This window comes from Papio anubis, chromosome 17 (genome assembly GCF_008728515.1).
Source record: "Papio anubis isolate 15944 chromosome 17, Panubis1.0, whole genome shotgun sequence".
Lineage (NCBI taxonomy): Eukaryota > Metazoa > Chordata > Mammalia > Primates > Cercopithecidae > Papio > Papio anubis.
This window is the reverse complement of record NC_044992.1, coordinates 51,213,773-51,238,084: the sequence shown is the minus strand read 5'-3', so window position 1 is coordinate 51,238,084 and position 24,312 is coordinate 51,213,773. Positions and strand designations below refer to the sequence as shown.

At 52.9% G+C, this 24,312-nt stretch overlaps 1 protein-coding gene across 1 annotated transcript; it reads left to right on the top strand.

The window, feature by feature from the left end:
• The first annotated feature begins 1,356 nt into the window (after positions 1 to 1,356).
• ITGA2B (integrin subunit alpha 2b) lies at positions 1,357 to 22,340 on the top strand. The gene is made up of 30 exons (XM_003913168.5): positions 1,357 to 3,980; positions 7,689 to 7,810; positions 7,899 to 7,996; positions 8,106 to 8,271; positions 8,493 to 8,542; positions 8,618 to 8,663; positions 8,756 to 8,884; positions 9,247 to 9,294; positions 9,477 to 9,520; positions 9,689 to 9,742; positions 9,881 to 9,933; positions 10,129 to 10,340; positions 12,789 to 12,971; positions 13,210 to 13,255; positions 13,364 to 13,468; positions 13,553 to 13,608; positions 13,701 to 13,852; positions 14,037 to 14,162; positions 15,151 to 15,218; positions 15,352 to 15,499; positions 16,071 to 16,163; positions 16,773 to 16,852; positions 17,480 to 17,560; positions 17,683 to 17,782; positions 17,882 to 18,034; positions 18,151 to 18,276; positions 18,750 to 18,863; positions 19,100 to 19,201; positions 19,706 to 19,822; positions 22,100 to 22,340. Exons 1-30 carry the CDS (start codon positions 3,640 to 3,642, stop codon positions 22,157 to 22,159), a joined length of 3,273 nt encoding a protein of 1,090 aa, XP_003913217.1. The 5' UTR covers positions 1,357 to 3,639; the 3' UTR covers positions 22,160 to 22,340.
• Positions 22,341 to 24,312: the final 1,972 nt, after the last annotated feature.

Genomic DNA, 24,312 nt, shown 5'->3' with positions numbered 1-24,312 from the left:
GTATTCACTGCTTCCCAGTAAAACTGTGATCTCTGAGAGAACAGGGAGTGATTCTTATATCCCCCCCGCAGCACTCAGTGTATCTCACGCTTAATACGTGGTAAACATTTTGATTATATGTTCAAGAATATGAGCAAAGTGGCCAGGTGCAATGGCTCATGCCTATAATCCCAGCACTTTGGGAGGCCAAGGCGGGAGGATCTCTTGAGCTCAGGAATTCGAGGTCAACCTGGGTAACATAGCAAGACCCCATCTCTACAAAAAAAAAACTAAAAATTACCTGGGCGTGGTGGCACAAGCCTGTGGTCTCAGCTATTCATGAGGCTGATGTGGGAGAATTGCTTGAGCCCAGGGGTCAAGTCTGTAGTGAGCCATGATCAGGTCACTGCACTGCAGCCTGGGTGACAGAGCGAGACCCTGTCTCAAAAATAAAAAGAATATGAGCCAAGTACAACACCATTAACTGAGGATTGTGTATCAGAATTGAGCCAAAAAAAAAGTTCAAAAATGCGTTTTTTGGTTTGTGGTTTGTGTGGCTTTTTTGAGATGGAGTTTCACTCTTGTTGCCCAGGCTGGAGTGCGATGGCGCAATCATGGCTGACCGCAACCTCCATCTCCTGGGTTCAAGCAATTCTCCTTCTCAGCCTCCCCAGCAGCTGAGATTATAGGTGTGCACCACCACGCCCAGCTAATTTTTGTATTTTTAGTAGAGACAGGATTTCGCCATGTTGGCCAGGCTGGTCTCGAACTCCTGGCCTCAAGCAATCTGCCCACTTTGGCCTCCCAAAGTGTTGGGATTACAGCTGTAAGCCACCATGCCCAGCAAAAAATAAAAATAAATAAATTGTTTTTAAGGCATAGTCTTTCTCTTGCCCAGGCTGGAGTGGAGTGGCAAAATCATAGCTCACTGTAACCTAAAATTCCTGGGCTCGAGTGATTCTCCTGCCTCAGCCTCCTCAGTAGCTGGAACTACAGGTGTGCACTATCATGCCTGGCTAATTTTAATTTTTCTGTAGACACAGGGTCTCACTATGTTGCCCAGGCTGGTCCCAAACACCTGGCTTCAAGCAATCCTCACTTTGGCCTCCCAAAGTGCTGGGATTACAGGCGTGAGCCACCACACCTGGCCTAAAAATCTTTATAATTTTCTTTTCCTCTCTTTTTTTTTTTTTTTTTTTTGGACAAAGTCTCACTCTGTCGCCCAGGCTGGAGTGCAGTGGCATGATCTCGACTCACTGCCACCTCTGCCTCACAGGCTCAAGCAATTCTCTTGCCTTAGCCTCCCAAGTAGCTGGGATTACAGGCATGCACCACCACGCCCAGCTAATTTTTGTATTTTTAGTAGAGACGGGGTTTCACTATATTGGCCAGGCTGGTCTGGAACTCCTGATCCACCCACTCGGCCTCCCAGAGTGCTGGGATTACAGGCGTGAGCCACCGTGCCTGGCTAAAATCTTTATGATTTTCCATCTCCCATGGATTAAAGTTCAGATTCCTTAATACAGTATTCAAGGACCTTCAGTAATTAGAACCCCCAAGCTTTCCTTTCCCACCTTGCGCCTCAGTCCACCCCTTTAAGCACTCTGCTATGCTGAGTCAACTACTTGTCCTTCCCCACCTCTGTGTTCCTTTGCTGCTCTCATGTATTCTCTATGCCTAAAAACCCTTTCATTCTCTAACAAAAGGCAACTTGAACATGAGTTCAAGTGCAACCCATGTTTGAATCTTAGTTTTGCCATTCGTTGGCTGTGTAAATGTGGGCAATTCACCTAAAACTCTTGTGCCGCAGTTCTGTGTTTATAAAATGGGCATTAATAGTACTTATTTCCTAAGGTTGTTATGAGGAACAATGATAGATGACTTTGATAATCTGTATATTTTTCAAGGTATGCTTTACTGTCTCTGCTGCGGTTATGTGTGTTCATGTCTTAACTCTTTCTGGGCTGTTTGTTAAGGCTCCTTGATGGCTATCTTTGGAGTTTTTAAAATATTTTATTTTTTATAGTTTTAAAATAGAGACGAGGTCTCACTGTATTGCCTAGGCTAGTCTCAAATACCTGAGCTCAAGCCATCCTCCTTCCTCAGCCTCCCAAAGGGCTGGGATTACAGGCGTGAGCCACTGTATCTGGCCTGATGGTTATCTTTGTATCCTTTATCAACACAGTGCTTTGAACAGAGTAAATACTTATTGAAAACTTGAGTGAAATGTGACTTAATATTTGGCCTCACAGAATACACCAGTAATACAGCACTCACTCACCTGAGGACAGTGGGAGAATAGAAGGTAAGTGGAAGACTGGGTTAAGTATTCATTCTAGCAAATACATTAATCACATGCCTCCCATGTACTTGACCCTGGGAATTCAGCAATGAAGAAGGCTCAGACCAAAGTCTAGGCTTTTAGCTTCCTGTCCTATAAAGGATAAGATTCTTAGCTCTATGCTGAGGTAGTAAATGATGAGGGGACTTCAAAATGGCACAGGGTGGTTGAGCAGGATACAGCAATGGTTAAGTTTGGTCGGAAAATAGAAATCAAAAGGAAAATGTGGCTATGGTTACCCCTAGCAGACCTCTTGAATCTCCTTCCTGAGAACCTGCTTTTTTGGGAAGGCATGAGTGCCAGTAAGACTTGGCACTCCTCCTCTTCCGCTTACCCAGAGAAAATGACTTTGCCTTTCTGCTCAAAACTCATCCCTTCACTTTGTCACCCTATATTTGCATCTTCCATCCTTAGTGTGTGTTTCCGTCCAGTCGTTCGGCAATACACGTACTACATGTTGGACTCTTGGGTGGTCTCTAGGGCTGTAGCAAGGAGCCTTGCTCCCAAGGGACTCATTTACATAATCCTGTGAACAGACCATGAGTAAACAGTGTGCTCAATACTGTGCCTATGTGTGTTAGCCCATGCGGCCAGCCTGAGGAGTCAGGGAAGGCTCCCCTAGGCAAAGACCCCAACCAGAATCAAGTCTTAATGGTTAGACAAGAGCTCCATCACCCAAAAAGGATTGAGGGCCTACCTTCAACTGAACAGCTAATGCATAATCTCAGAACCTGTGAGTCAAAATTCCCTGGAATAACTCCACTTTATCCCCAATATCCTTGCCACCTAGACCAAGGTCCGTTCACCACCCTGTCCCCAGCACTGACTGCACTGCTGTGGCCACACTAAAACTTGGCTCAAGACAGACAAGTGAGGAAGCTGCTGCGCCAGTATGGCTGGTTGAGGCCGCCCAGGGTCCTAGGAGGAAGCGGGTAAATGCCGTATCCAAAAAGACACAGCAGCCTCAGGTTTTATCAGAGGGCAGCAGCTTCCTTCTCCTTCCCCAACCTCTGGCTAAGTCACAAAGCACCACAGCTGTACAGCCAGATGGGGGAAGGGAGGAGATTAGAACTGTAGGCTAGAGTAGACAGGTATGGACCAGTTCACAATCACGGTATCCCAAGCAGAAAGTGATGGTGGCTTGGACTAGCATGGTGGTATTAGAGATGGGGTAAAGATTCAAAAGACATCGTTGATAGGCAGAACCAATAGGACTTGGTAATAAACTATTCTCAGGAAAAGGGAGGACTCATGGCTTTCAGCCATGAGCATCCAGCCATGAGCATGGCCTCACCCACTTCCTGACAATTCTAGCCACCATGAGTCCAGGGGCTATAGCCCTTTGCTCTGCCCATTGCTCAGCAAGTTACTTGGGGTTGCAGTTTGATAAGAAAAGACTTCCTGTGGAGGAATCTGAAGGGAAGAAGGAGGAGCTGGTCCATTCCTGCCTGGGAGGTTGTGGAAGAAGGAAGATGGCCAGAGCTTTGTGTCCACTGCAAGCCCTCTGGCTTCTGGAGTGGGTGCTGCTGCTCTTGGGACCTTGTGCTGCCCCTCCAGCCTGGGCCTTGAACCTGGACCCAGTGCATCTCACCTTCTATGCAGGCCCCAATGGCAGCCACTTTGGGTTTTCACTGGACTTCCACAAGGACAGCCATGGGAGGTGAGCTATGAGGGAAGTTTGGGTATTGGGAAAGAGCAGGACCCCTCCCCATCACTGCTTCTGGGGGCTTCAAGTTTCCCATTTGTTATGGCAGTTGAGCAAGGTGACTTGTGGGGCCTATTCAGGTTGATTTCTTGTCAAGAATGCTGAGGTCTGGGGGACTGGCTCAGGTGAAGGTTTAAGGGCAGGGCACAGGTGTGGTGATGGGCACTGAAACTATAGCAAGAACCAAGGGAAGACAAGAGTTGATGCTTTATTTTTTCCCCAAGGGTCAGTTGTATGAACCACACCACCCTCAACACCTTGAAATGTGGAGAGGAGGCTGGGCATGGTGACTCACGCCTGTAATCCCAGCACTTTGGGAGGCCAAGGCGGGTGGATCACCTGAGGTCGAGAGTTCAAGACCAGCCTGACCAACATGGAGAGACCTCGTCTCTACTAAAAAAAGAAAAAAAAAAAAAAATTAGCTGGGCATGGTGGCGCATTCCTGTAATCCCAGTTGCTCGGGAGGCTGAGGCAGGAGAATCATTTGAACCTGAGAGGCAGAGGTTGTGGTGAGCTGAGATCGCGCCATTGCACTCCAGCCTAGGCGAAACTCTGTCTCAAAAAAAAAAAAAGAAAGAAAGAAAGAAAGAAAGAAACGTGGAGAGGAGCACATGTCCTAAAATTGATTTGCAGAACTAAAGTTGTCTACCCTCCCCAATCTTGCATTTCTATTCCATTTCCCTCATCTCCACCAACATTATAAATTTTTGAAAAGAAGCAATAGGTCATTAATGGTTAGTATTGATCAGGCTTCAGAATCAAGAGTGCCCAAGATTAGAGTCTTGGCTCCTCTTCATAGTGTGTACCCTGAGCTACTTACCCTGAGAGACACAGTGCCCACCAGCTTCAGGGGGTGGCAATGGGTGGCAATGGCAGATAGCCTTCAAGTGTCAGCCACTTAGGGGATTTCCCCTGCTGAAGACAGCCAGTTCACTCAAAGTCCCCTCCCAAGGTGGCCCACATCCAGTGAGTGAACAATGAAAAGTGGGCGAGTGGGGAGAGTGGAGGCGGGGGGTGGGGAGGCATTTGATAAGGGTCCAGCCCTCTTTCCCTCTTTCATCAACTCTAACAATTCTTTTCTTTTCTTTTCTTTTCTTTTTGAGACGGGGTTTGGCTCTTGTTGCCCAGGCTGGAGTACGATAGTGCAATCTCCGGCTCACCACAACCTCCACCTTCCAGGTTCAAGCGATTCTCTTGCCTCAGCCTCCCGAGTAGCTGGGATTACAGGCATGTGCCACCACACCCGGTTAATTTTGTATTTTTAGTACAGATGGGGTTTCTGTCAGGGTAGTCTCAAACTCCCAACCTCAGGTAATCCGCCTGCCTTGGCCTCCCAAAGTGCTGGGATTACAGGCATGAGCCACCACGCCGGGCCTTTTTTTTCTTGTTTTCTTTTGAGACAGAATTTTGCTCTTATTGCCCAGGCTGCAGTGCAATGGCACGATCTCAGCTCACTGCAACCTCCGCCTCCCGGGTTCAAACGATTTTCCTGTCTCGGCCTCCCGAGTAGCTGGGATTACAGGTGCATGCCACCATGCCTGGCTAATTTTTGTATTTTTAGTAGAGACGGGGTTTCACTATGTTAGCCAGGCTGGTCTCGAACTCCTGACCTCAGGTGATTCGCCCGCCTCAGCCTCCCAAAGTGCTGGGATTACAGGTGTGAGCCACCGCGCCCGGCCAACTCTGACAATTTTGAAAGGTCATTCTAGCTCCAGAGCTTGTGGGTGTTGGCGAATGCTGTTATTGGGCCTGAATCAGCTCAACTCCTTCCTGTGCCCACTCCTGCTTATCTCCCCTCCTATAAGTAGTGATCCCATTGGCACTACTTAAACATTCTGCGGTTAAAAAAAGTTATAGACCAGACACAGAGGCTCACGCCTGTAATCCCTTAGCCTCCCAAAGTGCTGGGATTACAGGTGTGAGCCACCATGACTGGCCTATAAAAAAATGTTTTTTGGCTGGGCGCGGTGGCTCAAGCCTGTAATCCCAGCACTTTGGGAGGCCGAGACGGGCGGATCACGAGGTCAGGAGATCGAGACCATCCTGGCTAACACGGTGAAACCCCGTCTCTACTAAAAAATACAAAAAACTAGCCGGGTGAAGTGGCGGGCGCCTGTAGTCCCAGCTACTCGGGAGGCTGAGGCAGGAGAATGACTTTAACCTGGGAGGCGGAGCTTGCAGTGAGCTGAGATCCGACCACTGCACTCCAGCCTGGGCAACAGAGCGAGACTCCGTCTCAAAAAAAAAAAAAAAATGTTTTTTAATTAGCTAGGCATGGTGTTGCACACCCACAGTTCCAGCTACTCGGGTGGCTGAGGGGAGAGGATTGCTTGAGCCCTGAAGATCAAGGCTACAGTGAGCTGTGATCGTGCTACTGCACTCCAGCTGGGCAACAGAATGAGACCCGGTCTCAAAACAACAAAATTATTTTTTAAAATTATAGCATTGTTTCAAGAGCATTTGTTACGTATTTGGCTGGGACCATGCTAACCATTACTCGTATTTATTACATTTACTCCTGACCGTTTTGATTGGTTGTGAAAAAGTCATTGGTTGTGAAATTGGTATTCCTATTTCACAAATGGCAGAATTGTGATTTAAACCTAGATCTGCTAGGGTCCTCATCTCTATCAGCACACACACTCCAGCCCCACTTCAGAGGTACCTTCTACCTTCCCTCATTAAAACCAGCTCTCGGCCGGGCGCGGTGGCTCAAGCCTGTAATCCCAGCACTTTGGGAGGCCAAGACGGGCGATCACTTAGGCTCGGGGAGAGATCGGCACTTACTCCTGGCTAACACGGTGAAACCCCCTGCCTCTACTAAAACACAAAAACTAGCCATGAGGGTGGTGGGCTCGTAGTCCCAGCTACCGGGAGGCTAAGGCAGGAGAACTACGCGGAACCCGTGAGCGAGCTACAGTGAGCTGAGATCTGGCCACACTGGCCCAGCCTGGCGACAGAGCGACCGCCTCAAAACTGTGCCTCAAGAGGGGGATCTTTGGGCTCCAGCGACAGCTCACGCTCTGTAATCCCAGCACTTTGGGGCCAAGGCGGGCGGATCACGGTGCCGTGTGAAGATTGAGACCATCCTGGCTAACATGGTGAAACCCGGGCTCTACTAAAAATACAAAAATTAGCCGGGCGTGGCGGCGCCTGTAGTCCCAGCTACCGGAGGTTGCGTGGAGAATGCCGCGGAACCTCGAAGGCTGAGCTTGCAGTGAGTCGAGATCGCCGCCACTGCACTCCAAAGTCATGACAGAGCGAGATCATGGTGACTGTGCATCTCAAAAAAAAAGAGGGGATCTGGTAACAGTCAAGACAGGCATTCTAGGGAGCATGTGAACCTCTGGTTCTTGTTATGGGTGGAAGGATGGAGATGTTGTACAGAATTTAAGTCTTTTTCAGCAAAGATCTCAAACCCCTTATAGTCCCAGCTTTACTCTCAACTCACTGGGTTACTTTGCGCACGTGATTGCCCGCGCTGAGAGTCAGTTTCACTGTCCATAAGATGAAGTACACCTCGATGGTCTGTGAGGTGTCATTGAGGAAAGATGGTCCGGTGCCCCCATGCCACATCGCCTTCCGGGCAGTGCTCCCAGCGCCGGCGCCAGGGTCTGGGATACGCTGGAATCTGCGCGGCGCTCACCCAGCTTTCCTATGCAGAGTGGCCATCGTGGTGGGCGCCCCACGGACGCTGGGTCCCAGCCAGGAGGAGACGGGCGGCGTGTTCCTGTGCCCCTGGAGGGCCGAGGGCGGCCAGTGCCCCTCGCTACTCTTTGACCTCCGTGAGTCCCAGGCAAGGAGAGCAAGGGTGGGGCCAGAGGGACGTGGACTGCCGGGCTTCAGCCCTCCACCCCTTCTTGTGCCTTCCAGGTGATGAGACCCGAAATGTAGGCTCCCAAACTTTACAAACCTTCAAGGCCCGCCAAGGACTAGGGGCGTCGGTCGTCAGCTGGAGCGACGTCATTGTGGTGGGCCCCGCGGTACAGGGCACCGGGAACAGTCGGGGGCAGGGACACGCGGGGCCGGCAGGAGCCCAAGTCTCGCGCCCTTCCCCACTCTCCTGTGGCCTTTCTCCAGGCCTGCGCCCCCTGGCAGCACTGGAACGTCCTAGAAAAGACCGAGGAGGCTGAGAAGACGCCCGTAGGCAGCTGCTTTTTGGCTCAGCCAGAGAGCGGCCGCCGCGCCGAGTACTCCCCCTGTCGCGGGAACACTCTGAGCCGCATTTACGTGGAACATAATTTTAGTAAGCGCCTTCGACGACCTGGCCCCGCCCACTCGCGACGACTTAGTCCCGCCCCCATCGGATCCCGCCCCCAGCGCCGCAGCGGTTGCTTTGGATCTGGCCTAGCCCCAGGGCCCAGCCGACTCCAGGCCCCGCCCCTGTAGGATCCCACCAGCCCTCCTCCGGGCGCTCGCGCACCTCCCTCCAGCCCTGCGCTGACCCCTCCTCCTTGTCTCTCGCAGGCTGGGACAAGCGTTACTGTGAAGCGGGCTTCAGCTCCGTGGTCACTCAGGCAAGTAGGGAGCAAAAGCGGACGGGGGCGACTCCCAAACAGGGACCCCTCTCACCCTCAGGGCTTCCCTTCCAGGCCGGGGAGCTGGTGCTTGGGGCTCCTGGAGGCTATTATTTCTTAGGTACGTGCCCATCCGTATACCTCCCTCCCTTCTCGCGGCCCGGGGAGACCCCTGGGGTTTGGGCCCCACACCCGCTGTCCCTCCGGCCCTAGGTCTCCTGGCCCAGGCTCCAATTGCGGATATTTTCTCGAGTTACCGCCCAGGCATCCTTTTGTGGCACGTGTCCTCCCAGAGCTTCTCCTTCGACTCCAGCAACCCAGAGTACTTCGACGGCTACTGGGGTAACACCTCCCTTCCAGACTTCCAGCACCCCAAGGGTCACCGCTCACCGCAGACGGTCAGGTCTTGCCCCTGCGGGAGCCTCCATGCCCACCCCTGCCGGCCGGCCCACCGCCTAAGTCGCTCCCGCCCTCAGCTCCTGCGGCTTCCCCGCAGACCGCCCACCTCCCATGCGCCCACCGCTCCCTTCCACCGCGTACTCGTAGTGCAGTCTGGGGCAGGGCTTGGCCCCTCGAAGGCCTCCGTTTTTCCATCTGCACAAGGCAGAGCTGGGGCTGAGTGGCCTTAATCTCCTCCTTCCTTGCCCTCCTTTCCCTCCCTGCCTCCTCCCCCGGGAAAGACTAATTTGCGCCCGTGTCCTCAGGGTACTCGGTGGCCGTGGGCGAGTTCGACGGGGATCTCAACACTACAGGCAAGAAATCCACTTAGGGCGGGAGTTGGGGAGCCCAGCCCGGGGAGGAGCGCCGTCCTGGAATCTCCCCTGTGTAGGGAAATCTTCCCGCACATAAATCTTCCCTGGGGGCAGAACGGGGAGCGGGAAGTGGGTAGGGTCTAAGGCTCTCATTCCCTGAGCCTGGCTCTCCCTTTCGCCAGAGTATGTCGTCGGTGCGCCCACTTGGAGCTGGACGCTGGGAGCGGTAAGTGCCCCCACCAACTGGGCATCCCGAAGCCCCTTATCCCAGTCCTCAGGCTGACAACCCCTGAGCCCCCCCCCCCCCCCGCCCCACCAAACCGCCCTTTCTCACCTGGAGTGGGAGGCTGCTTTGGGTACAAGAATGATGCTCTCCCCTTCGCTGTCCGTGCAGGTGGAAATTTTGGGCTCCTACTTCCAGAGGCTGCACCGGCTACATGGAGAGCAGGTGGGGGCCAGGTCCCAGTGGGAGTGGCTGGGTGGTGGGGTAACTGAGACTTCAGAATATTTCACGGGAGGTGAGGGCCCATTTCTTAGAGAGGATGCTGGTCCAGCGACCTGAATGATGGTGCTCCTCATCTTGCAGATGGCTTCGTATTTTGGGCATTCAGTGGCTGTCACTGACGTCAACGGGGATGGGTGAGGAGGGATATGCCCCACCCCTACCCAGTTGGGTCCCAAATTACCAGAGCTGCCCTCTGTCTCTCTTTCCTAGCCCCTCCTCTCACCTTACGTGTTCACCGGGGGAACAGGAGAGCAAGGGTGGGGGAGATTTGGCCCTAGCCCCAACATCCCCCTGGTCCAGTCCCATATAACCACTCATCTGGCCCACAGGAGGCATGACCTGCTGGTGGGCGCTCCACTGTATATGGAGAGCCGGGCAGACCGAAAACTGGCCGAAGTGGGGCGTGTGTATTTGTTCCTGCAGCCGCGAGGCCCCCACACGCTGGGTGCCCCCAGCCTCCTGCTGACTGGCACACAGCTCTATGGGCGATTCGGCTCTGCCATCGCACCCCTGGGCGACCTCGACCAGGATGGCTACAATGGTGAGGGAAGAGAGGAGCCCTACTAGGTGCAGAGGAGTTAACAGACACACAAAAAGCATGGAGTTGGCCTGAGGGCAGCCAGAACCAGGATGGGTTTTAAGCATATAAGTATGTAGCTTAGACACCTGGGGTGCTAAGTGGAGAGCAGATGGGAGAGATGAAGGAGACTAATTAGGATGTGTTTGCCTTAATCCGGGCAAGAGACAATGACCACCTGGATGTGGATTTTGGCGGTGGAGTTAGAGATGGGAGTGACTTCACAGATATTTAGGACTTGGATTCTTAGGACTTGGTGGGAGACTGGATGTGGGGCCAGGGGAGAGATTGGAGTTGGGTGCCTGTGATGCCCTCCACTGCCTGGAACTCAGGCCGTGCAGCAGGTGCTGGGGAGAGGTGGGAGATCAGCAGTTCAGCTCTGGACCTGTTGAGCTTGAAGGGCTTGGGTGCTTTAGGCAGAAATATCCAAAGAACAGTGGGAGTGGCTTTCCCCGCTTCCACAAGATCGATCTGAATGGGAGACAGGGGTTTGGGGAAAGTGGATGAGGTCCCGGGACCTGTGAAATTAGAAGAGGCCCAGGATAGAGCCCTGGGGAGCAAAAGCATTTAGGTGACTCATACAGGAGGTGAGTCTGAGGAAGAGATGGAGAAGTGTCCAGAGAGGGAGGAGGGAACCCAGGGGGTGTGATGGCCAGGGACTCAAGAAAGAGCATGTGTTAAAAAGCATGTGCAGGAGGAAGTGGGTGCTGCAGCTCCTGATGCTGCTGCAAGGTACAATTCGATGGGGCTGGAGAAATATCCATGGGCTTTAGCAAGAAGAGGGTGCCGGGCACGGTGGCTCATGCCTGTAATCCCAGCTACTTGGGAAATTGAGGCAGGAGAATCTCTGGAACCCAGGAAGTAGAGGTTGCACTGAGCTGAGATCGTGCCACTACTGCACTCCAGCATGGGTGACAGAGCAAGACTCCATGTCAGCGAAAGAAAGAAAGAAAGAGAGAAAGAGAAAGAGAGTGAGAGAGAGAAAAGAAAGAAAGAAAAAGAGGGGAGGAGGTTATTGGTGACAGTGACATAAATTGATTCAGGTCAAGGTAGGGTCAAAAGCCAGAATGCAATTGGGTAAGGTATGAATGGAGGTGAAAAATTGGAGGCAGCTAATGTAAACAGCTCTTTCAACAGGTTTGTGGTAAAAAGGAATTTGAGGAATAGAAAGAAAAAAAAAAAGGACATGTTTGATTATGAGAGGAAAAAGAGAAAAGGTGATTATGGAAAAGAGATGAGGGTCAAGGGAAGATTATTTCAATGTGGAAGAACATGGAGTAGGTTGAAAATGATGTTGTGGGGAAATGGGGGGATGAGCCAGCAGAGAGTCCCTGTGCTGCCTCAGGGGGTGGGAAGATGACTGGCCCAGTGTCAGGGTAAAGGAGGGAAACCTCTTCCAGGGTCAAATGGGGAAGCGGGAAGAAAGTCAGTATGGGATTATAGCATAACAGTGGGCTGCTTCTCTTCCTGAAGTAAGGGATTATGTCACCTGCTGAAGGACATGACGGGGCTGGGAGCTTGATGGAATGGAGAGGTTAGAAATAGATGCTAGATGGCCAGGCACGGTGGCTCACACCCGGAATCCCAGCACTTTGGGAGGCCGAGGCAGGAGGATCACTTGAGCCTAAGAGTTTGAGACCAGCCTGGGCAACACAGGGATATCTTGTCTCTATAAAAATTTTTTAAAATTAGCTGGGCATGGTGGTTGTAGTCTCAACTGCTTGGGAAGCTGAGGTGGGAGGACTGCCTTAGCCCAGAAGGTTGAGGCTGCAGTAAGCCATGGTTGCACCACTGCACTCCAGCCTGAATGACAGAGCAAGACTGTCTTAAAAATAAAAAAATGTTAAAAGGTGGCTCACACCTGTAATCCCAGCACTTTGGGAGCCCAAAGTGAGCAGATCACTTGAGGTCAGGAGTTCGAGACCAGCCTGGCCAATGTGGTGAAACCCTGTTTCTACTAAAAATACAAAAATTAGCCGAGCATGGTGGTAGGCATCTGTAATCCCAGCTACTAGAGAGGCTGAGGCACAAGAATCACTTTAACGGGGGAGGCACAGGTTGCAGTGAGCCGAGATCGCACCACTGCACTCCAGCCTGGACAACAGAGCAAGGCTCTATCTCAAATAATAATAATAATAAATTTAGAAAAAGGAATAATGATGCTTAATTTTCAGGATATATTTTCCTCAATAGACAGTGAGAGTTGTCACTGTTTTTATAGCAATCCTACTTGGCAGGTCCCTCTCCCACCTGATTGTCAACTCCTGGAGGGTAAGGCAGTGCCTCCTTCACCTACCCTTTGTACCCCTTTCCCGGTCTCCTGGGATGTGCCCAGAGAAGCTCAGGAAAGCTTTACAGTCATCTAGGGAGGCTGAATAACAATCAGCCACTCCCTTTCTGTTACTCTTCCAGACATTGCAGTGGCTGCCCCCTATGGGGGTCCCAGTGGCCGGGGCCAAGTGCTGGTGTTCCTGGGTCAGAGTGAGGGGCTGAGTTCACGTCCCTCCCAGGTCCTGGACAGCCCCTTCCCCACAGGCTCTGCCTTTGGCTTCTCCCTTCGAGGTGCTGTAGACATCGATGACAACGGATACCCAGGTGCCCTGGACTGCCTCCAGTTAGAAATGCCCAAGAAAGGCCCTTGGACTTTTGCTGGAAGTGCCGAGAGACACAGCCAGGGGCTCATGGCTGGCCTGGTGTCCCACTGTGGACTGCCGGAGGGGCTGGGTGAAACCTCCAGTGGGGGAGGTGGTGTGGGGAAACCCCTGGGAAGATGAGATGAGGATCCCACGCCCTCTCTAATGGCCAATTCTGACCCCTTCCTCGATGTCTGTAGACCTGATTGTGGGAGCTTACGGGGCCAACCAGGTGGCTGTGTACAGGTAAGTGCTGGCTCCAGGGGCAGGATGGGGAAGGTCCCATGCCATCAGAGGAGGCCAGGCCAGGAGGAGCCACAGTGGCAAGCCTACCCCATCACCCCATCCCATCAGAGCTCAGCCAGTGGTGAAGGCCTCTGTCCAGCTACTGGTACAAGATTCACTGAATCCTGCTGTGAAGAGCTGTGTCCTACCCCAGACCAAGACACCCGTGAGCTGGTGAGGAGGCAGAGGGCATGGGCCTTGAAGGATCTGGGACCTCAGAAAGGCCCCAACCCCTAAGCCCCACTTACGTCTTTGCAGCTTCAAAATCCAGATGTGTGTTGGAGCCACTGGGCACAACATTCCTCAGAAGCTGTGTGAGTGGCATGAAGGGGATAGGAGGGAGGTGGGCTTGGACTCCCCCGGAGGCTGGCCAGGGAGGTCCTGACTCTTCTGCTTGCCCTGCCAGCCCTAAATGCCGAGCTGCAGTTGGACCGGCAGAAGCCCCGCCAGGGCCGGCGGGTGCTGCTGCTGGGCTCTCAACAGGCAGGCACCACCCTGAACCTGGATCTGGGCGGAAAGCACAGCCCCATCTGCCACACCACCATGGCCTTCCTTCGAGTATGCCCAGGCAGGGGATTGGCAGGGCTGGGCGAGTAGAACACACCCACTGCACTTGTTCTTCCAGCCCCGGGGCACTGAGCTGGGTGCTGTGAGTCCGGGGGTAGTCAGGACATGGTGCCTACTGGCCAGAAGGTGGGATGTGTATGGCAGCAAGATGGCCTGACTCTTGCCCCCGTCCTAGGATGAGGCAGAATTCCGGGACAAGCTGAGCCCCATTGTGCTCAGCCTCAATGTGTCCCTGCCGCCCACGGAGGCTGGAATGGCCCCTGCTGTCGTGCTGCATGGAGACACCCATGTGCAGGAGCAGGTAGGGACAGGTGTGGACAGGCAAGGGAGGTGCAGGACCCCTGACAACAAGTCAAGATTAGAGTTAGTGCCAAGATGCAATGTGAACCCCAAAACCTTGATGTGATTCCAAACCGTAATGAAAACCTCAAACTCCGGCCAGTCGCGGTGGCTCACACCTGTAAAAGCCAGCACTTTGGGAGACTGAGGTGGGCGGATTGCGTGAGGTCAGGAGTTGGAGACTGACCTGGCCAACATGGTGAAACCCCATCTCTACTAAAAATACAAAAAAATTAGCTAGGCATGGTGATGCACACCTGTAATTCCAGCTAATTGGGAGGCTGAGGCAGGAGAATCACTTGAACCTGGGAGGCAGAGGTTGCAGTAATTGTGCCACAGCACTCCAGCCTGGGTGACAGAGCGAGACTCTGTCTCAAAAAAAAAAAAAAAAAAAAAAAAAAAAAGGCCGGGAGCAGTGGCTCATGTCTGTAATGCCAGCACTTTGGGAGGCTGGGAGGCCGAGGTGGGCAGATCACGAGGTCAGGAGATCGAGACCATCCTGGCTAACACGGTGAAACCCCATGTCTACTAAAAATACACACACAAAAAATTAGCCAGGTGTGGTGGTGGGCGCCCGTAGTCCCAGCTACTCGGGAGGCTGAAGCAGGAGAATGACGTGAACCAGGGAGGCAGAGCTTGTAGTGAGCCAAGATTGTGCCACTGCACTCCAGCCTGGGCGACAGAGCAAGACTCTGTCTCCAAAAAAATAAAATAAACACCTAACAATCCCAGTATCCTCTAAGCTCTAATGTAAATTGATAAACCCTGACATTGTCTCAAACCTCCAAATAAACCCCAGAGCCCCATCTCCAAACTCCTTTTCATCCTCAGATCTTCTTACTCCCTAAGCCCCTATGTGAACCCAAAGCCCACTGTTTTCCTCACCCTGATGTAATCCCCAAACCTCACACGTCCCCAGCTTACCCACACACCCCAATGTGTCCCCCTAGACACGAATCGTCCTGGACTGCGGGGAAGATGACGTGTGTGTGCCCCAGCTTCAGCTCACTGCCAGCGTGTGAGGAGGCCTCCCACTCCGCCCGATCCTGGCCCTTTCTGCCTGTCATACCTGCTCCCCACCTGAGTCCCCTCTCTTCCCACATCCTGGGCCCAGACCCAGGCCATCTGGCTTCACTCCTCTTTCCCCACAGGACAGGCTCCCCGCTCCTAGTTGGGGCAGATAATGTCCTGGAGCTGCAGATGGACACAGCCAACGAGGGCGAGGGAGCCTATGAAGCAGAGCTGGCCGTGCACCTGCCCCAGGGGGCCCACTACATGCGGGCCCGAAGCAACGTTGAGGTACAGCCCCCACCCTGGGAACAGTACACAGGACCTGGGAGTCGCTGGAGCCTTGGCTCTCTCGTCTCCCTCCCTGAAAGTCTCTCTTCTCTTCTGCTTTGCTGTCAAAGATGTAATTTTTTATTTTTTATTTGAAAGAGGAATACTTGCTAGTGGCACAGAATTCCAGAACTCTATTACAAAAACCAGAAAAACAAAAAAGGCTTAGGAACCAAATGTTAACAGGAACCTCTGTTAACATTTGGAGGATTTCCTTCCAGTCTTTTTTTCAATATTGACTGGCACTCACATAAGTATATATTTATTTTTTATGTTGTTAATGTAGTTTATAATAATGGGGTCATACTCTAATGCTTTGTGTTTTTTATTTCCAAAATGAAAATGCATAAAAAGTAATAGTGCTACAGCAATACACACACTAGCATGTGACAGTCCCTTGAGATCCCACCCCAAGAAACCCCCCTCCCTACCTTGGCACACAAATCTTTCCAGACCTTCCAAGGGAGCTTAAATATATATATATATGACGCTGATGCTCTGTAATTTCTTTCTTGAAACTGCTCTCCTGAAGGGCTTTGAGAGACTCATCTGTAACCAGAAGAAAGAGAATGAGACCAGGGTGGTGCTGTGTGAGCTGGGCAATCCCATGAAGAAGAACACCCAGGTGAGGCTGCTGGGTCGTGGTGCCGGGTCTCCACCAGTGGCTCGTGAACAACCAGATTTTAGGGGTGAGGTTTTAGAACCACATAGTTCTGGGCCAGAATCTTGGACCTCACACTCCCTCGCCCCATGTGCTTGGGTGAGTGACTTTCCCTCTCTGAGCCCCTCTACCCAGTGGGCTTCCAGGTAAAATAGATATAATAATGGTGGCCTGGCGCAGTGGCTCACGCCTGTAATCCCAGCACACTGGGAGGCCGAGATGGGTGGATCATGAGGTTGGGAGTTCAAGACCAGCCAGGACAACATAGCGAAACCCCATCTCTACTAAAAATACAAAAATTACCTGGGCATGGTGGCGCACGCCTATAGTCCCAGCTCCTCAGGAGGCTGAGGCAGGAAAATCACTGGAACCTGAGAGGTGGAGGTTGCAGTGAGCCGAGATCATGCCACTGCACTCCAGCCTGGGTGACAGAGCGAGACTCCATCTCAGAAAAAAGAAAGAAAAGAAAGAATAATGGTGATCTTGAAGGGTGAAGACTGGAGGCCACATTCAGGGCAGGGCTGTCCGAAGTGGAGCATTTGGGCAGTGACCTTGACCCTCCTCATCTCCCAGATAGGAATTGCGATGTTGGTGAGCGTGGGGAATCTGGAAGAGGCTGGGGAGTCTGTGTCCTTCCAGCTGCAGATCCGGAGGTACTGACCCAGCAAGCGTGCCTACCCACCACCCTTCCCCTGTCTGACCCCCGTGCAGAGCCCCTCAGCTCCCTTCCATACAAAAGGGTCTTTTGAGGCCAGGTACGGTGGTTCACACCTGTAATCCCAGCACTTTGCAAGGCCAAGGCAGGCGGATCACTGGAGGTCAGGAGTTGGAGACCAACCTGGCCAACATGGTGAAACCCCATCTCTACTAAAAATATAAAAATTAGCTGGGTGTGGTGGTGTGCACCTACAATCCCAGCTATTCAGGAGGCTGAGGCAGGAGAATAGCTTGAACTGAACCTGGGAGGTGGAGGTTGCAGTGAGCTGAGATTGGGCCCCTGCACTCCAGCCTTCCAGCCTGGGTGACAGAGCGAGACTCCGTCTCAAAAAAAAAAAAAAAAAAAAAAAGGTCTTTGAAGAAGCCTAGTTCCCTTTCTTCCTCAGAGACTTACATCTGAGTCTTGGAGCTGTAGAGGACGTTCTTTCCCAGGCCTAACTTCAGTGTGGCATGCTGTTTGTATAATTAGCTTTCTCTGAACTCTCTAAAATTCTGGCCTCACCCTCAGAGAGTCACTGGGCTGGTGTCCCTGGCCCTGTTTCTCCTCATCCCCTCCCCTCTAGCAAGAACAGCCAGAATCCAAACAGCAAGATTGTGCTGCTGGATGTGCCAGTCCGGGCAGAGGCCCAAGTGGAGCTGCGAGGGTGAGAGGCCAGGGGTGGAGAATGGAGGTGGTATTCAGGGCTCTCAACTCCAGGGGGCACTGGGGAACCCCACAGGCCAGTCAGGGCATCACACTCTCTCTGGGGGTCTTGGGCACCTGCAGGAACTCCTTTCCAGCCTCCCTGGTGGTGGCTGCAGAAGAAGGTGACAGGGAGCAGAACAGCTTGGACAGCTGGGGACCCAAAGTGGAGCACACCTATGAGGTAGGGAGGAGCCTCGCGTCCTGGGCTGGGGTGAGCGAGTCCTCAGAACTCCGGGTGAGGGGCTGAGCTCCCCGCACCCTGCCACCACCACCCCTCCAGCTCCACAACAATGGCCCTGGTACTGTGAATGGCCTTCACCTCAGCATCCACCTCCCGGGGCAGTCCCAGCACTCCGACCTGCTCTACATCCTGGATATACAGCCCCAGGGGGGCCTTCAGTGCTTCCCACAGCCTCCTGTCAACCCCCTCAAGGTGAGAGCTGGGTGGAAGAAAGAGCTGTGAAGGGGGCCCCAGACCAACCACCGGGGCACCTCTGTGGGCTGGGGTTCGGCAGATACCTGGGCCTGACCACTCCTTTGCCCTACCAGGTGGACTGGGGGCTGCCCACCCCCAGCCCCTCCCCCGTTCACCCGGCCCACCACAAGCGGGATCGCAGACAGATCTTCCTGCCAGAGCCCGAGCAGCCCTCGAGGCTTCAGGATCCAGTTCTCGTAGTGAGCAGGCTCTCTGGTCTCCAGTGGGGCCTCCCCGGGGCCCAAGGGGCAGAGGGGATGGGAGGAGGGAGAGGGGTCCGGGTGTGCTGTGGGCCTCTGTGGGCCACGCTTGGTCCCACGGAGCACTTCAACATGGAGCAGCACACTGGCTTGTGTCTGGGGTGAGCTGAAAGACACCTGCACTTTTTTAAAGCTTCCCAGTACGTTAAGGAACATAAAATAATGCCAAAGCAAGGTTATCATAGCTCTGGGCATTGCGTGCTGGGGTATGACCCTCCCTGCATCTCTGGGACTATGTGAGCAAGCCCGTGGAGAGCCAGCATCCGAAGCTTGGATCCAAGGCCCTTCCTGATGGGGAAGCCACCGCTCCCTGAACCCCCAGCCCCCTCTGCGTTGGGTCCTGGGGGTAAGGGCCGGGGGGTGATGGGGCGATGGGCCAGGACGGGCTGGGAACTGACAACGCCTCCCCTCAGAGCTGCGACTCGGCGCCCTGTACTGTGGTGCAGTGTGACCTGCAGGAGATGGCGCGCGGGCAGCGGGCCATGGTCACGGTGCTGGCTTTCCTGTGGCTGCCCAGCCTCCACCAGGTGGGGTGGGCCGTAGGGTGGCAGGGCCGGGCCTTCTAGGCGGGGACCACTTTGCTCTGGGAGGGGCGGGGTTTGGTGTGGGAAGGCAGGAAGAGAGGGAAGGCAAGGTTTACTTTGGGGGATTGCAGGGGATTAGGCCAGAGGCAGGGCTTCCCCGCCGGGAGTGTGGGACCCAGACTCCTGCAACCAATAGGCCTCGTGTGGGTGTTTATGGCTTTCAACCCCAACCTGTCCAGAGGCCACTGGATCAGTTTGTGCTGCAGTCACAGGCATGGTTCAACGTGTCCTCCCTCCCCTATGCCGTGCCCCCGCTCAGCCTGCCACGAGGGGAAGCTCAGGTGAGTGTGGGGGGCTGGAGCAGAGACCAGTCCTGCAGGACCCATTGTCCCCAGTCAGTGACCAGTCAGGAAGGTCTGAGGGGTGGTATGGGTAGGTGGCATGGCTGGAGGTCACCAGCCTGAGGTTTGAGTCTTTATGAAAGGCAGGTGTCTGCCGGGTGTGGTGGCTTATGCCTGTAATCCCAGCACTTTGGGAAGCTGAGGCAGGTGGATTATGAAGTCAAGAGATTGAGACCATCCTGGCCAACATGGTGAAACCCTGTATCTACTAAAAATACAAAAATTAGCTGGGCGTGGTGGCACGCACCTGTAGTCCCAGCTACTCGAGAAGCTGAGTAAGGAGAATCTCTTGAACCCAGGAGGTGGAGGTTGCAGTGAGTGGAGATCACGCCACTGCACTCTAGCCTGGTGACAGAGTGAGACTCCATCTCAAAAAAAAGAAAGAAAGAAAGAAAGAAAGGCAGGTGTCAAGGTGACTGAGAAGACACGTGGGTTTGCCCCCAGGTGCGGACACAGCTGCTTCGGGCCTTGGAGGAGAGGGCCATTCCAATTTGGTGGGTGCTGGTGGGTGTGCTGGGCGGCCTGCTGCTGCTCACCATCCTGGTCCTGGCCATGTGGAAGGTGAGGTGTGAAGGACAGTGGAATCTCCAGTGGGGCACAGGCTTGGCCCCGCCTTGCCTCACAGGGAGTCAAGGAGAGATGGTGGCCCACCCAAGTGGGTAATCCAGGGACCAGGGATCTATGTCTCCATTATTAGAATGTCATTCTCGGCCCAGTGGGGTGGCTCACACCTGTAATCCCAGCACTTTGGGAGGCCAAGGCAGGTAGATCACCTGAGGTCAAGAGTTCGAGACCAGCCTGGCCAAAATGGTGAAACCCCATTTCTACTAAAAATACCAAAATTAGTCAGGCGTGGTGACACATGCCTGTAATCTCAGCTACTCGGGAGGCTGAGGCAGTAGAGGCGGAGGTTGCGGTGAGCCAAGATCACGCCACTGCACTCCAGCTTGGGCAACAGAGCGAGCCTCCATCTCCAAAAAAGAAAGAAAGAAAGAAAGAAAGAAAGAAATAGAATGTATTTCTCTAGTAGAGCAAAAAAGGTAAAACAAACACACAAACCCCAAAAATGTCATTCTCCTGGGAACACTTCCAGGTACATACTACTGGAAAGGATAGCACCTGAAATTCTGGGGCCTTTAGACACCCCTGCCACCGGAAAGAATCAGAGGATATAGAGGGTATATAGGGTGTAAGTTCTGCCTTCAGGAATTCCTGGCTGGTCTTGAGGACAAGACGCACTTCCTCCTAGCTCTGCCCTTCCCCTTGAGTGAGGCAAGAGGTCCAAGGACTGGTTTAGACCCTATTCCTCGCTTCCTATGTGGCCCTGGAGGGTCACTCGCTCCTCTGCACCTGGAGAAGTCTCAAGTACACTGAAGGGAAGACATAGTGCTTTCAGGGAAAACCACACACTAGACCCACAATAATCGAACACATACCATCATATGCTCGAGTCACGTAGACACAAACTTCAGTATAAGAAAAATTCCAGGCTGGGTGCGGTGGCTCACTCCTGTAATCCCAGCACTTTAGGAGGCCGAGACGGGTGGATCACGAGGTCAGGAGATCGAGACCATCCTGGCTAACACGGTGAAACCCCGTCTCTACTAAAAATACAAAAACTTAGCCGGGCGTGGCGGCGGGCGCCTGTAGTCCCAGCTACTCGGGAGGCTGAGGCAGGAGAATGGCGTGAACCCGGGAGGCGGAGCTTGCAGTGAGCTGAGATCCGGCCACTGCACTCCAGTCTGGGTGACAGAGCGAGACTCCGTCTCAAAAAAAAAAAAAAAAAAAAAGAAAAATTCCAGGCTGGGTGCGGTGGCTCACTCCTGTAATCCCAGCACTTTAGGAGGCCGAGGCAGACGAATCACAAGGTCAGGAGTTGGAGACCAGCCTGACCAACATGGTGAAACCCCGTCTCTACTAAAAATACAAAAATTAGCCAGGCATGGTGGCGCATGCCTGTAGTCCCAGCAACTCAGGAGGCTGAGGCAGGAGAATCACTTGAACCAGGGAGGCAGAGGTTGCAGTGAGCCAAGATTGCGGCACTGCACTCCAGCCTGGGCAACAGAGTGAGATTTCATCTCAAAAATAAAATAAAATAAAATAAAAATTCCAGATGAGGGCCAGGTGCGGTGGAGCACTTGAGGCCAGGAGTTTGGGACAACATAGTGAGACTCCATCTCTACAAAAAAGTTTTTTTTTTAAAAATTAGTCAGGTGTGGTAGTCCACACCTGTCGTCCCAGCTGCTTGGGAGGCTAAGAGGTGAGAGGATTGCCTGGGCAACAGAGAAAGACCCTGTCTCTAAAAATACAATAGAAAAATTCAGAGGCCAGGCACAGTGGCTTATGCCTGTAAATCCCAGCACACTGGGAGGCTGAGGCAGGCAGATTACCTGAGGTCAGGAGTTTGAGACCAGCCTGGCCAACAGGGTGAAACCCCATCTCTACTAAAAATTAGCTGGGCGTGGTGGCACACACCTGTAAACCCAGCTACTTGGGAGGCTGAGGCATGAGGCATTTTTTTGAACCCGGGAGGTGGAGGCTGCATTGAGCCGAGATCGAGCCACTACATTACAGCCTGGGTGACAGAGTGAGACTCCATCTAAAAAAAAGAAAAAAAAAAAAAAAAAAAAAAAAAACTCAGGGGAGAAGAAACAAAAACCCAACCATTTGTTCTATGCATTATCTGTAAATGTCAAAAGGCATCCATTTGTGAGTACCGTGGGGTTCGTGTTCTGTGCTGGTCCAGGGAGGCGCTCGTAGCTAGCATACTTCCTCACACGTGCTCTGGGGCTGACAGATCATCTCTATACCCTGACCTTGGCCCCCGTGTACCCCCAGGTCGGCTTCTTCAAGCGGAACCGGCCACCCCTGGAAGAAGATGATGAAGAGGGGGAGTGATGGTGCAGCCTATACTGTTCTAGCAGGAGGGTTGGGCATGCTACCTGCACCACCCCTTCTCCAATGAGTTGCCTCCAAGCTTTGGGTTGGAGCTGTTCCATGGGGTCCTCTTGGTGTCATTTCCCTCCCAACAGAGCTGGGTCACCCCCTCCTGCTGCCTAATAAAGAGACTGAGCCCTGATGCCGAGCATGCTGCCTCCTTTTGGGGCCAGAGGAGAGAGGACCAAAGAAATGTTTTGGACAGGGACCTAGGGCTGGTGGAAGTGTGAACAGAGAAGGTCTCTGCCAGGGCAAAGTGTGCAAATCACTGTCTTTGGGGAGTGTCAGGGAGTGCAGAGTTGGGGTGGCAGGTATAAGAAAAGAGGGAGAGCCAGGCGCAGTGGCTCCTGCCTGTAATCCCACTAGTTTGGGAGGCCGAGGTGGGCGGATCACCTGAGGTTGAGAGTTCGAGACCAGCCTTACCAACATGGAGAAACCCCATCTCTACTAAAAATATGAAATAAGCTGGGCCTGGTGGCGCATGCCTGTAATCCCAGCTAGTTGGGAGGCTGAGGCAGGAGAATCGCTTGAATATAGGAGGCAGAGTTTGCAGTGAGCCAAGATTGCGCCATTGTACTCCAGCCTGGGCAACAAGAGCGAAACTCCAGTCTCAAAGGGAAAAAAAAAAAAAAAAGGAGAAAGGGTGGCAGGGCCTCAAGGAAGACTGGAGAGGGATGAACATGTCTAAGGGCAGGATGGGATGGGAGGGCAGCTGATGGGGTGGGAGCATTAGAGAAGGCAGGCTGTGTCCTTGATGGGCAGCTTTATTTATTTAATTTATTTTTTATTTTTGAGACAGAATCTCACTCTTGCCCAAGCTGGAGTGCAATGGCATAATCTTGGCTCACTGCAACCTTCGCCTCAGAGGTTCAAGCAATTCTCCTGCCTCTGCCTCCTGAGTAGCTGGGACTACAGGAGCACACCACCACAGCTGGTTAATTTTCATATTTTTAGTAGAGAAGGGATTTCACCATGTTGGTCAGGCTGGTCTTGAACTCCTGGCCTCAGGTGATCCACCACCGTGGCCTCCCAAAGTGCTGGGATTATAGGCGTGAACCATGGCGCCCAGCCAGGGCAGCTTTAAATAGCATATTTGTTACAATTTTGGAAGGGTAAACTTCACAATGACCTGAGGTGTGGAAAAACAACATGCTCTCCCTGCCTTTCTGTCAAAAAAGGCCTTTAAAGCTGTTTGGAGTGAGAAGGGGCAGAGGGAGGCTGGCTCAGCTGTTGCCTCAGGAAGGCAGCATCATGCCAGGGAAGAGAGAGCGAGCATCGCTCCCTGGCTACCCACCAAGAAGAGCCTTTAGCCAGGAAAGAAGATGAGGATGGAAGACAGCTCTCCAGCTGTGGTGAGTACAGCTGAGAGGCAGAGGTAGGGAGGTCTCCCTGGAGTCCTGAGGGATTTGTTCATTCCTGGGTTCAATAAATATTTATTGGTCAGGCATGGTGGCTCATGCCTGTAATCCTAGCACTTTGGGAGGCTGAGGCAGGAGGATCACTTGAGCCCAGGAGTTTTGGGCTGCAGTGAGCTATGATCGTGCCACTGCACTCCAGCCTGAGCAACAGAGAAAGACTCTATCTCTGAAAAAATAAAAATTGACCGGGTGAGGTGGCTCACGCCTGTAATCCCAGCACTTTGGGAGGCCGAGGTGGGCAGATCACCTGAGGTGAGGAGTTCAAGACCAGCCTGGCCAACATGGTGAAATCTCGTCTGTACTAAAAATGCAAAAAAATTAGCTGGCCATGGTAGCAGGCGCCTGTAATCCCAGCTACTTGGGAGGCTAAGGCTGGAGAATCACTTGAACCTGGGAGGCAGAGGTTGCAGTGAGCCGAGATTGTGCCATTACACTCCAGCCTGGGCAACAAAAGCCAAACTCCATCTCAAAAATAAAAATGAAAATAAAAATTACTAGCTAGGTGTGGTGGTGTGTGCCTGTAGACCCAGGTACTCAGGAGACTGAGGCAGGAGGATTGCTTGAGCCCGGGAGGCCAAGGCTACAGTGAGCCTTGATCTCACCACTACACTCCAGCCTGGGTGACAGACTGAGAACCTGGCTAAAAAAAAATTTTTTTAATTAAAAATAAAAATAAATAATCATGGAGAACCTACT

Bases quoted from the DNA above. Each gene is read 5' to 3' on its own strand.
- ITGA2B (XM_003913168.5), top strand. From the start codon at position 3,640: ATGAGTCCAGGGGCTATAGCCCTTTGCTCTGCCCATTGCTCAGCAAGT. The intron at 13,609-13,700 runs GTGAGTGGCATG...TTGCCCTGCCAG, and splicing joins CAACATTCCTCAGAAGCTGT to CCCTAAATGCCGAGCTGCAG. The intron at 15,219-15,351 runs GTGAGGAGGCCT...CTTTCCCCACAG, and splicing joins CTTCAGCTCACTGCCAGCGT to GACAGGCTCCCCGCTCCTAG.